The sequence below is a fragment of the Ursus arctos genome, unplaced genomic scaffold (genome assembly GCF_023065955.2).
Source record: "Ursus arctos isolate Adak ecotype North America unplaced genomic scaffold, UrsArc2.0 scaffold_28, whole genome shotgun sequence".
NCBI lineage: Eukaryota > Metazoa > Chordata > Mammalia > Carnivora > Ursidae > Ursus > Ursus arctos.
This window is the reverse complement of record NW_026622963.1, coordinates 13,029,835-13,044,344: the sequence shown is the minus strand read 5'-3', so window position 1 is coordinate 13,044,344 and position 14,510 is coordinate 13,029,835. Positions and strand designations below refer to the sequence as shown.

The 14,510-nt window shown below is 39.1% G+C and overlaps 1 protein-coding gene across 5 annotated transcripts in view; it reads right to left on the bottom strand.

Annotated features, from left to right (window-relative positions):
• HERC2 (HECT and RLD domain containing E3 ubiquitin protein ligase 2) overlaps nucleotides 1-14,510 on the bottom strand; it is a 237,594-nt gene that overhangs the window by 213,954 nt on the left and 9,130 nt on the right. For all 5 annotated transcript variants that reach the window (XM_026510286.4, XM_026510288.4, XM_026510289.4 and 2 more), the window contains exon 3: nucleotides 10,965-11,079. In XM_026510286.4, the coding sequence (XP_026366071.1) occupies nucleotides 10,965-11,079 (115 nt within the window). The remainder of the gene's footprint in view (nucleotides 1-10,964; nucleotides 11,080-14,510) is intronic.

Sequence of the window (14,510 nt, the reverse complement as noted above, 5' to 3'; positions counted from 1 at the left end):
AGCTTCTGCACAGCCAAGGAAACAGTCCAAAAAACTAAGAGGCAGCCCACGGAATGGGAGAAGATATTTGCAAATGACACTACAGACAAAAGAGTGGTATCCAAGATCTACAAAGAACTTCTCAAACTCAATACACAAGAAACGAATAAACAAATCAAAAAATGGGCAGAAGATATGAACAGACACTTTTCCAATGAAGACGTACAAATGGCTAACACACATGAAAAAATGTTCAAAATCATTAGGCATCAGGGAAATTCAAATCAAAACCACATTGAGATACCACCTTACGCCAGTTAGAATGGCAAAAATTGACAAGGCAGGAAACAACAAATGTTGGAGAGGATGTGGAGAAAGGGGATCCCTCCTACATTATTGGTGGAATGCAAGTTGGTATAGCCACTTTGGAAAACAGTGTGGAGGTCCCTTAAAAAGTTTAAAATTGAGCTACCCTATGATACAGCCTACTGGATTGCACTACTGGGTATTTCCCCCAAAGATACAGACGTAGTGAAGAGAAGGGCCATATGCACCCCAATGTTCATAGCAGCATTGTCCACCACAGCTAAATCGTGGAAGGAGCCGAGATGCCCTTCAACAGATGACTGGATTAAGAAGGTGTGGTCCATATATTCAATGGAATATTACTCAGCCATTAAAAAGAACGATTTCACTACATTTGCTGCAACATGGACGGGACTGGAGGAGATAATGCTAAGCGAAATAAGTCAAGCAGAGAAAGACAATTATCATATGGTTTCACTCATTTCTGGAACATAAGAAGTAGGCAGATCGGTAGAAGAAAGGGAAGAAGAAAGGGGGAGTAAACAGAAGAGGGAATGAACCATGAGAGACTATGGACTCTGGGAAACAAACTGAGGGCTTCAGAGGGGAGGGGGGTGGGGGAATGGGATAGGCTGGTGATGGGTATTAAGGACGGCACGTATTGCATGGTGCACTGGGTGTTATACGCCAGTAATGAATCATGGAACTTTACATCAAAAACTAGGGGTGTACTGTATGGTGACTAACATAATAAAAAATCATTAAAAAATAAAAATAAAAATAAATTTAAAAAAATTAAAAATAGCTATAAAAAAATAAATATACAGTGCAATATCTATTATGTCTATCTCATTATTAGTAACATAATACATGTAACATGGCTGCCTTAAAAACAATTTAAAGATTTTAGCAGCAGATTAAATACAAAGATGCCTGTGTTCATTTGATAGGAAAATTTATTCTCATGTGAAAGAGAAAACACGATCCATCAAATCAATAATATGATTTTAAAAGACAGAGAAATAAAATTAAGGAAGAATACTCAGCAAGCAGATAATAGAGTAAAAAAAGCTTAAAGTATCCACTTGAACGACACATAAAAGGGCACTTATCCTCAGTGTCCCATCCTCCCCCGGGGAATTGGTATGCCCCTAGTCGGCTTGAAGCTGAGAGTACCCACTAACTCACAAAACAAATTACTTATTGGATCCCTCCTGGGTGCCAGTACTGTGCTCAGTGCTGGGGGGGCACCATGATGAAAAAAAACAGAGCCTGTCCTCAGGGTGAGGGGATCAATGTCAAGGCACAGCAGGGTGAGGGGATGTGAACAAGGCACAGGGCCTTGGCACGTGATCTCAGGGACCTTCCCTGGAAGCTTCTTGAATCTCCCTGTTGTTTTCTTCATATCTCTTTTCTTTCTGCTGACATTTTATTGGCTGCTCCACTTAGAATGTAAGCTCCAGGAAAGCAGGGGCCATACCTGGCTCATTCACCACCACATCCTAGCACCTACAACCACCCTCACTGACAGAGGAGGACCCTGACAAGTTGGATGAGGCTGTGAATCAATGAGCAAATGAATGAATGACCAGATGCTACACAATTTTACCCCATCTCCCAGAAGAAGGGTGCTTTCCAAAGATGTTCCGAAGACTGCAGTGTGGAGAAGGATCTCAACAGCTGACATGGGGAACAAAGAGGAAGCTACAATTCCACAGCACTGCCCAGGATGATCCATGGCCCCAAGCAGCCCACCCACATTCCACAGGGCCACTGCAGTCTGCTCACTCATCTCTCTTTGACTCAGTGTAGATGGGCTCAGAAGGAGTAAATCTACTGATTTCAAAGAAAGATAAACTAAAGTCAAGACCGAGACTGAGGGTTAGACGTTATGATACATTTTTGTACATTTCTCCTAAATTCTGGTATCATATCCTGGAAGACTTTAATTTTTACTTAAAATGAAGTGTATGTTTCATATATCCATATATCATCTCTGGAAATATTCTAAAACTAGTAATAATACTGCTAAGAAGGAAAAAAAGCTCAGGTGTCTGGAGAACAAGACTGGGAAGGAACTCACTCTCTACCGAAAATTCTGTCTAAGCTTTTGAATGCTATAATCTGGGCATCAGTATAAACATTTTTAATAAGATAAAAATGTTTAAAAGGTCTAACACTAAACTCAGAAATAAATATGTGACATAAAAGATTTAAATTCCTTCTTGCTGCACCTCCTCTAACCAAAAACAGGAGTTTCAGTCTCTCAGGCAGGCATGTCCCTAAACAAGCTGACTTATTTAACATGGTAACATGGACAACATTCACTCTAGGTACTCAGCACAGGGGACTCGGAGGGACAAGAGAACTCATGAACAGACAGGACACTGACACTTCTGCCTGCATTTAAACACCACTATGAGAATCACAAACTATTAAGTAGCACAGACTGGGAGCCAGGTACTATCCTGTGCACACCATAATCAACTCAATGATCAACTTCAACCCCATGGAGTAGTTATGTGTTTCACCAATCCCAAGATCCACCTTTCACAAAATTCAGCATGCCAAATGGGATGCATCAGATTCATGGGCAGTGAATTCTCTCCTGGTGATAAATAACAGCACATCTTACTATTGAGGCATCTCAAGCTTGTTGAAATGCATTTCCTACCACCCGGGTGGTGCACAGAGCATATATCTCACCCAGAGCCCTGAGCTGGTAAGGGCAGCATCACCCCACTGCAGGCCCCAAGGTCTGTGTACCTCACCTCCTCATAGCCAACTGCAAGGCCAGACACTAACATGCTGACCAGATTTGTTGGGTGGATGAGACTATGGTGGAACTTTGGACGGTTAAAAATATCTCAGACTCATTCAATGGAAAATATCCAAATAGTCCCTTGATATCAAATACCACTATAAGTACCCTTCACTGTGTATGTATATTTTCTTACCTCTGCAAGGAATTATTAACCATGCAGTCTATTAAATCTAGTGGTACTCCTATTCTGATTCATTTAAAAGGAATAATAAAGGCTTATACAATTTAATAAAATGGAAATCAAGAATCCCAGAAAATAAAAACTTCTCATACTTTAAATCATAGCCAGCCTTTTAAGGAGGAAAAAAAAAATATCTCTCAGAAATGAAAACACTGTGCACTGTTGGTGGGAATGTAAATTGGTACAGCCTCAACAGCATGGAAGTTCCTGAAAAAACCTAAAAACAGAACTACCATATGATCCAGCAATCCCACTCCTGGGTGTATATCTGAAGGAAATGAACTAATTCAAACAAATATCTGTACCCACGTATTTCACTGCAGCATTATTCACAATAGCCAAGAAATGGAAACAACCTAAGAGTGTGTCAACAGATGAATGGATAAAGATTGGGGGGGGGGGGTGTGCATACACACACACACACACACACAATGGAATATTATCTCACCCATAAAAAAGGAAATCCTGCCATTTACAACAATGGATGATTAGAACATTATGGTAAGTGAAGTAAGTCAGAGGAAGACAAGCACTGTTATGATCCACTTATATGCAGAATCTAGAAAAGCCAAACTCATAGGGAATAGACTGGTGGTGGCCAGGGGCTGCAGGAGTGGGGGAAACGGGGAGATGTTAGTCAAAGGGTACAAACTTGCAATTAAAATAGGAATCAGTTCTGGGGATCTAATGTATACCATAGTGAAAATGGTTAACAATAGAGTTTTGTATATTTGAAAGTTGCCAAGAGAATAAGGCTTAAGTAAAGCTTACACACACAAAAAAATAGTAATTATGTGATTGAGGTATTAAGCAACCTTATTGAGGTAATCATTTCACAATGTATGTGGGCACTCAAATCATCACACTGTACACCTTAAACTTATACAATTTTAATATATCGATTATATTTCAGTAAAGCTAAGAAAAAGAAAAAAAATCTCTTAGGAAAAACTTAGAAACTGCTAAATTAGAAGCACCTTTACACATAGAATTCAAATTCACATAATCCAGGTGAACCCCTGCAGAAATCTGACTGACTAGATAATTCTCCTTAAAAACAGTTCTAATTCCATTCCCTGATGTGCTACCACAATGGCATACAACAGAGCATATAAGTTTTCTAAACCCTGGGTTTGTTTTCTCAAGGAGGGTCTAGTTAATCTGACTTTTCTTTTTTTTTTTTTTTTTTTAAGATTTTGTTTATTTATTTGACAGAGATAGAGACAGCCAGCGAGAGAGGGAACACAAGCAGGGGGAGTGGGAGAGGAAGAAACAGGCTCCTAGCAGAGGAGCCTGATGTGGGGCTCGATCCCATAACGCTGGGATCACGCCCTGAGCCAAAGGCAGACGCTTAACCGCTGTGCCACCCAGGCGCCCCTAATCTGACTTTTCTAAACCTTCTACACGAGTTGTACTCATCAGGTAACCTGACATGACTACCACATGCTTAAGATTGTGAAAATGTAAGATTATAGACTCATTCGAATTATAAAAAAAGTTTGTCAGAATTTTATATTATCAACAAAAATTATGTTGTTCTATAGTGTATTAGCTTAAAAACAAAATTCAAGTCTTTCATTAACTTAAAGACACTTGTCCCAATATTAAATTGATTTAATCAATAGCTAATCTGTGAACCCCTGAACAAATGCTAAGAGAGAATTCTAGGTCATCAGCCATCAAGCACAGGTTAATAAATACAAGCACAAATATTTTTCTCTCAGATTGCTACTACAATGGCAGGATGCAAAAACAACTTTGCAACTCTTTTTTTTTTTTTTAAGGTTTATTTATTTATTTGAAAGAGTGAGGGAGAGAGACAGAGAGAGCACACGAGTGGGAACAGGGGCAGAAGGAGACAGATCCTCAAGCAGACTCCCTGCCTAGCGCTGAGTCTGATGCAGGGTTCGATCCCAGGACGCTGAGATATGACCTGAGCCGAAATCAAGAATCAGCCACTTAACGGACTGAGTCACCCAAGCACTCCCAACTCTGCAACTCTTAATGAGCATGTTCTCTATGCTCATTAAACATGCAAAATGGGGGGTCTTATATGTGGACTCCAGAGCTCTGCTAAAATGCTCTAACACCTACTTCCCACTTTTTTTTTATCGGTGGTATAATAAAAATATATATTTGGTCTCAGAGCTCCTAAAACCCTTGGAATTTACTGAGGATACCGCATGTCTTTTGTTATTCTTAACAAACCCTTTTCCACCACACAGAGTTTATACTAAGAGCTGACTCAGGGTAGGGCCACTAGATACCCCCAGTGTGGGCTGGTCACAGAAAGGACCGGTGATTAGAGAGTAAGTGCTGTCAGCCCTACCTCCTGAACTCCAAGAACAGAGGTGGGCTGGAGATTAAATTATAGAAACTCTTTTAAACTATAAGACTGGGGAGTTTCCAGGGTGGTGGACACTCAGATGTGGTAAGGGAGTAGAGGGACCAAGATAGGGCTTAAAGCTCTAAGCCCCTTCCCCCATTCCTTGCTCTATGAATCTTTTCCATCTGCCTGTTCCTGAGTTATATCCTTCTTAATAACCCAATAAACACAAGTAAAGTGTTTTTCTGCATTCTGTGAGTGGTTCTAGAGAATTATTGAATCTGAGGGGAGTCATGGAACCCCTGAATTTGTAGTCAGCCAGGCAAAAGTGTGAGAAGTCTGTAGCTGGTATCTAAAGTGAAGGCAGTCTTGTAGGACTGAGACCTTAATTCATAGGGCCTGCGCTAACTCTAATAATTTAGTGTCAGAACTGAACTGAATTGCTAGACACCCAATTGGTGTAGGAGAATTACAGAACTGGTATGGAAAAACATGTATTTATGTCAGAAAAAAAAACACTATCTGAATTAGAAGTTACTTAATTTGGATAAAAGTTGTAAGTAATACGGATGATTGAGATTAAACTGGAAAAATGTGGCAGAGAAATATAAGTATATATCCAAGATGATGAATGTTTCTATCAAGGAAAAAAGATAACATTTTTGTCTTAAAGAAAAATGTCTAGTCAAACCAGAACATGAAAGAAGCTGGTAAGGGCCAAGGAAGCAGATACACTAAAATGTACAAGATTCCAGGGAAAGTGAACTTTATCTGCCTTGGTTTACAAAACCTGCAAAAATGTGTCAGAATTCACAAAGTTGATCAATAAACAAAATTATGAGCCCTTTACTACTAGACTGGGCTTCCTCTCTGTAACCACTTTTCCATGCCAGCCTGGAAAAGTCACAGTCCAGCCACTCTCTCTCAAGCCCAGGGCAGCCTCCCCAGAAGCTGTTTCAGACTCTAAATTCTGAACTAAAAAATCATCAAGGTGTTTTTACATCCAAATGGTCTTTGGCACTTTCCAGATCACCAGAATAACAAACATGGGCTCCCACATCACAGAAATCATGATGAAATGCTCACAAACAGGAGGAAGGCTGAACATAAAATCAGGCAGAGTTGGGATGTTCCTTATTTCTTTATTAGCTCACCACTATCATTAAAGTTTCCCTATGCTCCAGGCGAAGAGCTACCAAATCAAAAAGAGAAAATTAAGGTGCCTAGATTAATTTCATACAAGCACAATGTTATATAAACAAACACTCTACAGTTCCCAGGACGGTAAGAGGCCCTAGAGATGCAACCATGCCTCCCAATGCCCTTGCTATGTTCTAACCCCCAGGGTGGTCAAGAACCAAATCTTCACACACAGCCATGAAGCCCACCCTGCCAAGAATTTAAGTCCTGTCCATTCTGATACTGTTGCTAAATATAATTAATTAACCAGAGCTTTATGTCTTATCTGCTCCTTCCAAAATTGAAGGCCAAAATGGGTCTTCAACAAACAAGAACAAACACAAAGCCTCAGTGGAACTACCAATCCTACAGGGAACAGACTCCAGCAGAAGCTGACATCACCCCTTCCAGCAGACACGACGCAAACTCCCAGAGGTGGGTTAGGCCTTCCATCAAGCACTCAAGATCCAAAGCAACAAGAATTAATCATGGAGGACAGAATAAAATTATGACGGAAATCTAATTTGCTTTGGAATATGGTTGGGTTTTCTTAATAGTGTTATTTCCTAAGCCGCTCATGAGGAGGCTTTTTTCCTTTCCTCTATGTCTCTAACTCCCAATGCAATAGACTGCCTGTACAAACAACATGACACAGTCTTTGAAAAGCAAGCTTCATGAGCGGAACTTGGAAATGTGTTAGAAATGCAAATTCCCAGGCCGCATCACAACTCTAACGAATTAGAGACTCTGGAGGTGGTGCCAGCCATGGTTGTCTAACTAAGCCCTCCAGGTGATTCTAATGAACAACAAAGGTTGAGAACCCTCGGGTTAGGAATTCAAGATTTAATTCTTTGAGTTCCCACTGCAGAAGAGAGTCTTGATTAACTTTCCTAATATTCGTGGCCTTCCATGCAGTGGCTTTCAAACTTCAGGGTATAAACATGTCACGTGGGGAATGTGTCCACTGCATGAACAGACACACTTCCCAGGATTTAGATGCAACAGTGCACTTGACAGAGTACATTTCACTCCAGTCTGGCATAACCCACTTCTGCTGCTTCCTGCTCCCTGCTCACTGCTCCCTGTCACCCCTGCACACCCACTGCCAGTTCTGCTTTCCACAGTCCTCCACTTGGAGGCCAGTGTCCACTTCTCCTGTAGGACCCCAAACACTACTGTCCCTGGAGCCCAGACCAGGTCTCTGTAACTGTTGCTCAAACTTCAATCAACGCTCCACGCCTAAAATGCTCCCACCCTGCCTGTAGGTGACATCATGGGGTCTTTGTCCTCTGTTACACACGTTGGTATATGGATGCCTTTTTTTGCCCAAATAATCATGACTTATTGTGGGAGAAAGCCCACATCTAATGCTTTTTTACAACCTCCAAAGAAAAGCTTATAACACCAGCAGGAAAGCTGCCAATCAGCACAGAATATAATGAAAACATTCATGTTCCAAAAAGAAAAAAAATCAAAAACTTATCTCTGAGCTCTTAAAATTAAAACACATAAAGAGTACCAACTAGACACCACACACATTCAAAAACCTCAAAACAATTACCACACTTATATACAATATGAAGTCATAAGCTCCATGGAACTATAAAACATTGATCCTGATGTCAATAAACTGCATTTATAGTATAACAGAAATAGCAGTGAAACTTTCTCAAGAGGCCTGGCTTCAATTTCCAGCTCTGCCCCTGTTATTTGTGCAAACTGTGGCTTCTGTTTCTTGGTAGAGTTAAGGATTAAAGGAAATAATGAGAAAATACTTTCAAGAAAAGATATAACAGCTAAGCAAAGTACTGGGTAATATTACTTCTACTATCTGCATAGACTGAATAGGTTTGTAATAAATGAAACACCTCATGCTTAAATTCTTCACACAAGGCCAACCCTAGACAAAAACAAAAAATAAGCTTAGCATATCTTTTAGTAGCCTCTTTAGTTTTCCTTTTTTTATATACTATATTCCCTCCTATATCTTCCCTCAAAATAATAAATACAAACAACCCTAAATGGGGTGTTAATAAGAAACATTCACTTGAAAAAGTATAAGACTATAATCCAGTCTGTTTCTTGTGGGGCAGGCCCCAAAAAATAAACAAAACCGTACTACCTGGGAGGCAGCTTTCTTTCCTCATCAGTAGGGCCAGTAAATTCTACATATGATTACAAAAGACAGTAAGAAAGCTTATCTCAGGCGAAGCAGAAATTATCAGAAGCCACTATTTCCCAGAAATAAACTATTAAAGGATTGAGCTCGACAACAATAAAAACCCATCGTAGGATGGTTGTTTGTAGAAGAAAGAAACCGATCCTTTCCCAAAGAAAGTAATCTCTGAAAATACAGCAAAGAAAACTGTGTATCTAAGGAACTTTTACTCTAATCTGTACTTTCCTCACAATTAACTACAATACCACCAACATATAATGTACATAGTCTTCTAAATGGAATTTGGTATATATAAACCTACCTATGAAAAAAGTATTTTCTAACAATAAAAAGCACACATGATGCCACACCAAAAATAGAAACTTACTGAACACCCAAAAAATGACCCCAAAAAACTATTCAGTTGGAACTTACATAAAGAAATTACGCTTTGCTTTCTAACCACATGATTTTCAAAAGAAGAAAGAAAAAAGACGCATCAAATATAGTAAGAAATATACTTTGAATTTTTCCACATAAACAGTTTTTCTCAGAGCATCTTTCGGAACTATTGTTTCATGAAAAACATTTTGGGACACATCGTTTAATTCATTAACAATTACTGGAGGGCTAGGAAGAAGTGATGGAAAACTTTTTAAAACATACATAATGAACCAATGAAACTAGTAAAACATTACCAAGTGGAAAAGGCCAGACACAAAAGAGGACACTACTACACGATTCCATTTACATGAAGTTCTAGAACAGGCAAAACTAATCAACAGTAAAGAAAGATCAGACCAGTGGTTGCCTCTGGAAAGTGGGGTCAGGGATGAGCCAGGAAGGGGCCCAAGGGAACTTTCTGAGTGAGATGTAATGTTGAAAGAGGTTTAGGTTACACAGGTTACATTTGTCAAAACTTGTGGAACAGTAAATTTAAAATATATGCATTTCATTACACATACATTTTACTTAAAGACAAAAAAACTAAACTCAAGTCAATCGAGTAAATGACATGCATGAAGTGTCTAAGGGAGCTGGGTAAAATGCACCAAGAAGAAGAATGGAGATCCAGGAAGCCCTGAGATAAGTGAAAAGAAACACCTGTGGTTGGATCTGGGGGGTGAGTTTGCAACTGTTCACTATGTAGATACTTCAGGTGTTCTGGGTGTATGGAAACTTTACCAATGAAATATCAGGAAGAAAAGAGAAAAATCTACTAGATGCTATAACCAAAAAAATACACTAATGTTTTCCAGTGGATTTTCAAATGGATACTATATCCATTCTACAAAGAGAAAAAGAACTACTTTCTAAAGTAATATTTTTACCCACCTTCATGACTTTCAAATAGTGGGACCAACAAACTTTGACAAATCTCAGGAGGGGCTTTTCAGATTCTAAAGGTCTGGGGTGGGTACAGGCATCCATTTCTTTTTAAAGGCTCAACAGTTTCTCACTCATGGCCAAAATCAAGAGCAAATGAACTGTCACTGAAAGTCTTTTTGACTTTTCATAACAACAGGCCTAAACAAGAGTATTTACTGGTATTTCCCTGTGAAAAATACAAGATTAAATAAATAAAATAAGGCGCCAAGTCAAGTTCACAGGCCAAAGGCTTCCAAAAAGTGTTTTATATGTTGCCACAGGAGAGTGACATAGGAAAAAATTCAGGAATAATTGTTTCCACTCAATCTTAAAATAATCACTATTTATAGTTAGCCAAGACAAGATATATTACAAAACTTAGAAGAAGAAATATTAACTGGGAAGGACACCACAGTAAGGTAGCTTTGCAATGAAAAGACCTTCATTCACAAAGAGCAATGAAATCCAAGTAGCTCATAATGTTAACTACAATGTAGACAACATCTCCAAAGTGAAAACAAAATTTCAAAGAGTTAGGCTTAGACACTCCTATTTCTATTCCTATTGCATATTCCAAAATTTCTATAAAATACAATTTATAAAGGTCTTTACAAAATGAAAACTATTAGTAAAAGGTCCTTACCTTTTCTAGGAGGAAGCTCTCCATTCTGGTTTAATTCTGTCCCTGTATATACAATTTCTCCATCTTTAACCATTTCATTCCACAAGCCACAGAGCCCATCTCTTGTGAATGCAAGCTGGTAATAATAAATAACATAAACTTACAGAATGATCATACAAGGCAATTCTTAAAGAATGATATGATTTAAAAAATCTCATTTCCTCTCATTTTATTCAACCATCAACATTTAATAAAAATCATCCCAAAAAATACAGTTAAAGGAAAAAAGGCACAGTGCATAATAGTATATAAACAATGCTAACTTCTGCATAAGATACAAGAAAAAAGACACACACATGTGCTCTGGAAAGATAAACCAGAAACAAGTAATAATGATTACCTATGGAAAGACACCTGTGACAAGGGAACATGGGCAGCAGAGATGAATAAAAGCAAGATTTTGAGTAAACTTCATACATTTTTACTTCTAAAACATATAAATGATTCTCATCTTCGAAAATTAAAATTAAATCATAAAAAAGAAAAATCTACAACTGGTAACAAGCAAATTAACCTATGTTTATCATAAAGAAAAGTATTTCAGGGGACTTTTCAATTATACATCTTTAGTCAAATATACTCTAAGGGAAAAATACCTTAAGCTTTACTCATTGGTCTTATTGATAATCATAGTATTGACATTAAAATCTTAAAACTATCTCATATATATTGTATGATACAGCAATGTTAATAAAATAAAACATGTTTACAACATTTACGTTAGTGCTACTAGAAACAAGGTTTTAAGTGTAAAAGAGATAAAAATCAAGGACATTTTTAAGAAAAAATTGAATTGGAAATCTCAATACAAATTTATATTTGAATATAACTGCTTGGGAAGGAGCTAGAAAAATGACAGACACTCCGAGAGCAATGAGTACCCCTAGCACCCAGACATCAGTTTTTAAGTCTCACTTCCCAGTAAACAAAACTTGGGCTCTTGGAGAAAAAAGGCTGATTCCAGGGTCAGGGCAAAGAAGATGAGCCTGAAATATTTTGTGTTTGCACCTCAAAAAAACTGTATAAGGCCTTATGGGGACAATTTTGAGCATCAAAATACATAACTGCAGTGGACTGCAAAAGTAAATAAAAACATGAGTCCACAGTGATATTTATAGAAGAAAAACAAAAGACAAAAATGCTCTCACTTGTCAGTACTTAGGAGTCAGAAAAAGCTTCCCAGAGCAAGCAGCCAACAAGGGCAGGGGCACAGTAGACACCCAGAGACGGCATCCATTCTGAAAACTGCAGGTATAACAGAAGCCCTCTTATCAGAAACACAAAGCACTTTACACTAAAATAGGCACATCTGTTTGGCCATCTTTTAACGAAAGGCCAGTATCTTTTCTTTATTTACAAGTCCACTAACTCGTTCCTTGTCATCATTCCAGCATGCACCACCCTTATGAAGCATCCACTATTTCCAGTCTCCATTTCTTTACTTTTTTTTTTTTTAAAGATTTAATTTATTCATTTGAGAAAGAGCATGCGAGCACAAGCCGGGGGGGGGGGGGCGGTGGGCAAGGAGAAGCAGACTCCCTGTTGAGTAGGTAGCCCAACACTGCACTCAATCCCAGGACCCCAGAATCATGACCTGAGCCAAAGGCAGACACTTAACCTACTGAGCCACCCGTTTCTTTAAGTGGAGCCCCTCCATTTCTTTAAATGTAACAAGAATTAAGGAGCAGTCTGTGAGCAATCTCAGTATAGAATTCTTCTAGACTATCAAGACATTTTCCCTAATCCTTTATAGTTCTCTTTTACCTAACCTGTTCCAAGTAATTTTTTTAGCATCTCACTTTTATCCAAAGCATGTGTAGTAAGCAAAATTCTAAGACAGTGCTCAACATCCTCATCCCCTGGTACACACATATCCTGTGTAATGCCCTCTGAGTGTGGGTAGGACCCGTGAATAAGACGGGACATCACACCTGTGACCAGGTTTTGTTTCCATCTATGGCAAAGGTGAAGGAACTTCTCATATATAATTAAAATCCCACATCTGTTGATTTCTAGTTATCAAAAGGAAGATTATCCTGGGGGCCCTACTTAATCAGGTGAAAGCCCTGAAGAGTACGGGGCCATCTAGAACAGACATTCTCTAGGTGACGAAGAGGCAAGCTGCCATGAGCTACCTATGCAGAGGGGCAGCATCTAGAAGCCCATGACTCAGTTCCCCAACTGCAACGAACTAAATTCTGACAAAGAGCACCTCAATGAGACCGCAGATGAGAGCACAGCATGGCCAACACCCTGACTGCATGCAGCCTTTTAGACCCAAAGCAGAGCAACCAGCTAAGCCTTGGCCAGACTCCTGACCCACAGAAACTGGGAAAGAGAATAAACATAAGTTGTTTTAAGCTGCTAAATTTATGGCCAGTACTTGTAACACAGCAACAGAAAACCAATTCAGCATCCAACTTAGTTTTCACAGAAGCAACAACTATCTTTCAGCACTCATATTTTATTTGTTCACCTCACTAACAAGATAACTGCCATAAACATACTTAGAACTAAAACATATGACTCTTGATAAACATATCAACTGGCAGGGGGAAAAATAAAAAGAGTGAGCCACAAACATTCAGCACCCCTTATGTTTTAATGAGGGAATGGAAAAGCTTGGCTCATTTGCCAAGGTAAGAGGAAGACTAATACTGCTGGGGTTCTGTCCAGCTCCCCCACAACTACATAAAGATGGGAGGCAAACAGGAGGCAGACTAAACAGTCCCATGTGTGCTGTCCTCTGGCAGTTACACGCCATCTTTCTTTAGGTCGTCCAGGGAATAAATGATCATAACTTAAGGCATAACTCAGTATCAGTGCAATGGCTGGAGACAGAGGAAGAAACTAGCAACAGAAAATAACTTAGGAGGCCTCTGCCAAGAGTCTCCCCAAAAAAGGATGACAGCCTAAGCCAAGATGAGAAAGTACTTAAGACATTTCAGATTAAATGAGACAGATGAGATGTGAAAAGTGAAAAGGAGGTAGGGAACAGAATCAGATGAAAGAGAACTAGCTCAGTGTTAACCACTGAGATTTGCACTAAGTATGAACAAGAGCATGGAGATCTCCCCACGCACACATGCGTACACTCATAATGCACAGCCACATGTACATACATACGTACACACACACACACACTGCAAATACAAATACAGAACTTAACAAAGTGTCAGGACTAGAGATTTAAATCTGGGAGTCATCAGCAAATGGGATATAGACCACAACCTGGAGGAAATGCCAACGCCCAAAGAGAGAGAGTAACCAACATCCTCAACCCTGACTGCACATTGGGATTACCCACAAGGTGCATCAGTGTTTTTGGATGCAGTCCCGGTTGAATAACATTGGTGTTTAGAGTTATAAAAAAGATAAACAAACATGAATTAAAGAATAAGCAAAGGAAGAAGCCCAGTTTATGTAGAAACAGGAATTGTTACTACCATATCAAGAGGAAGAAAAGAAAAGCTGTGTGGAAGGTGGAAACTGGGTATCTGGAGGGAC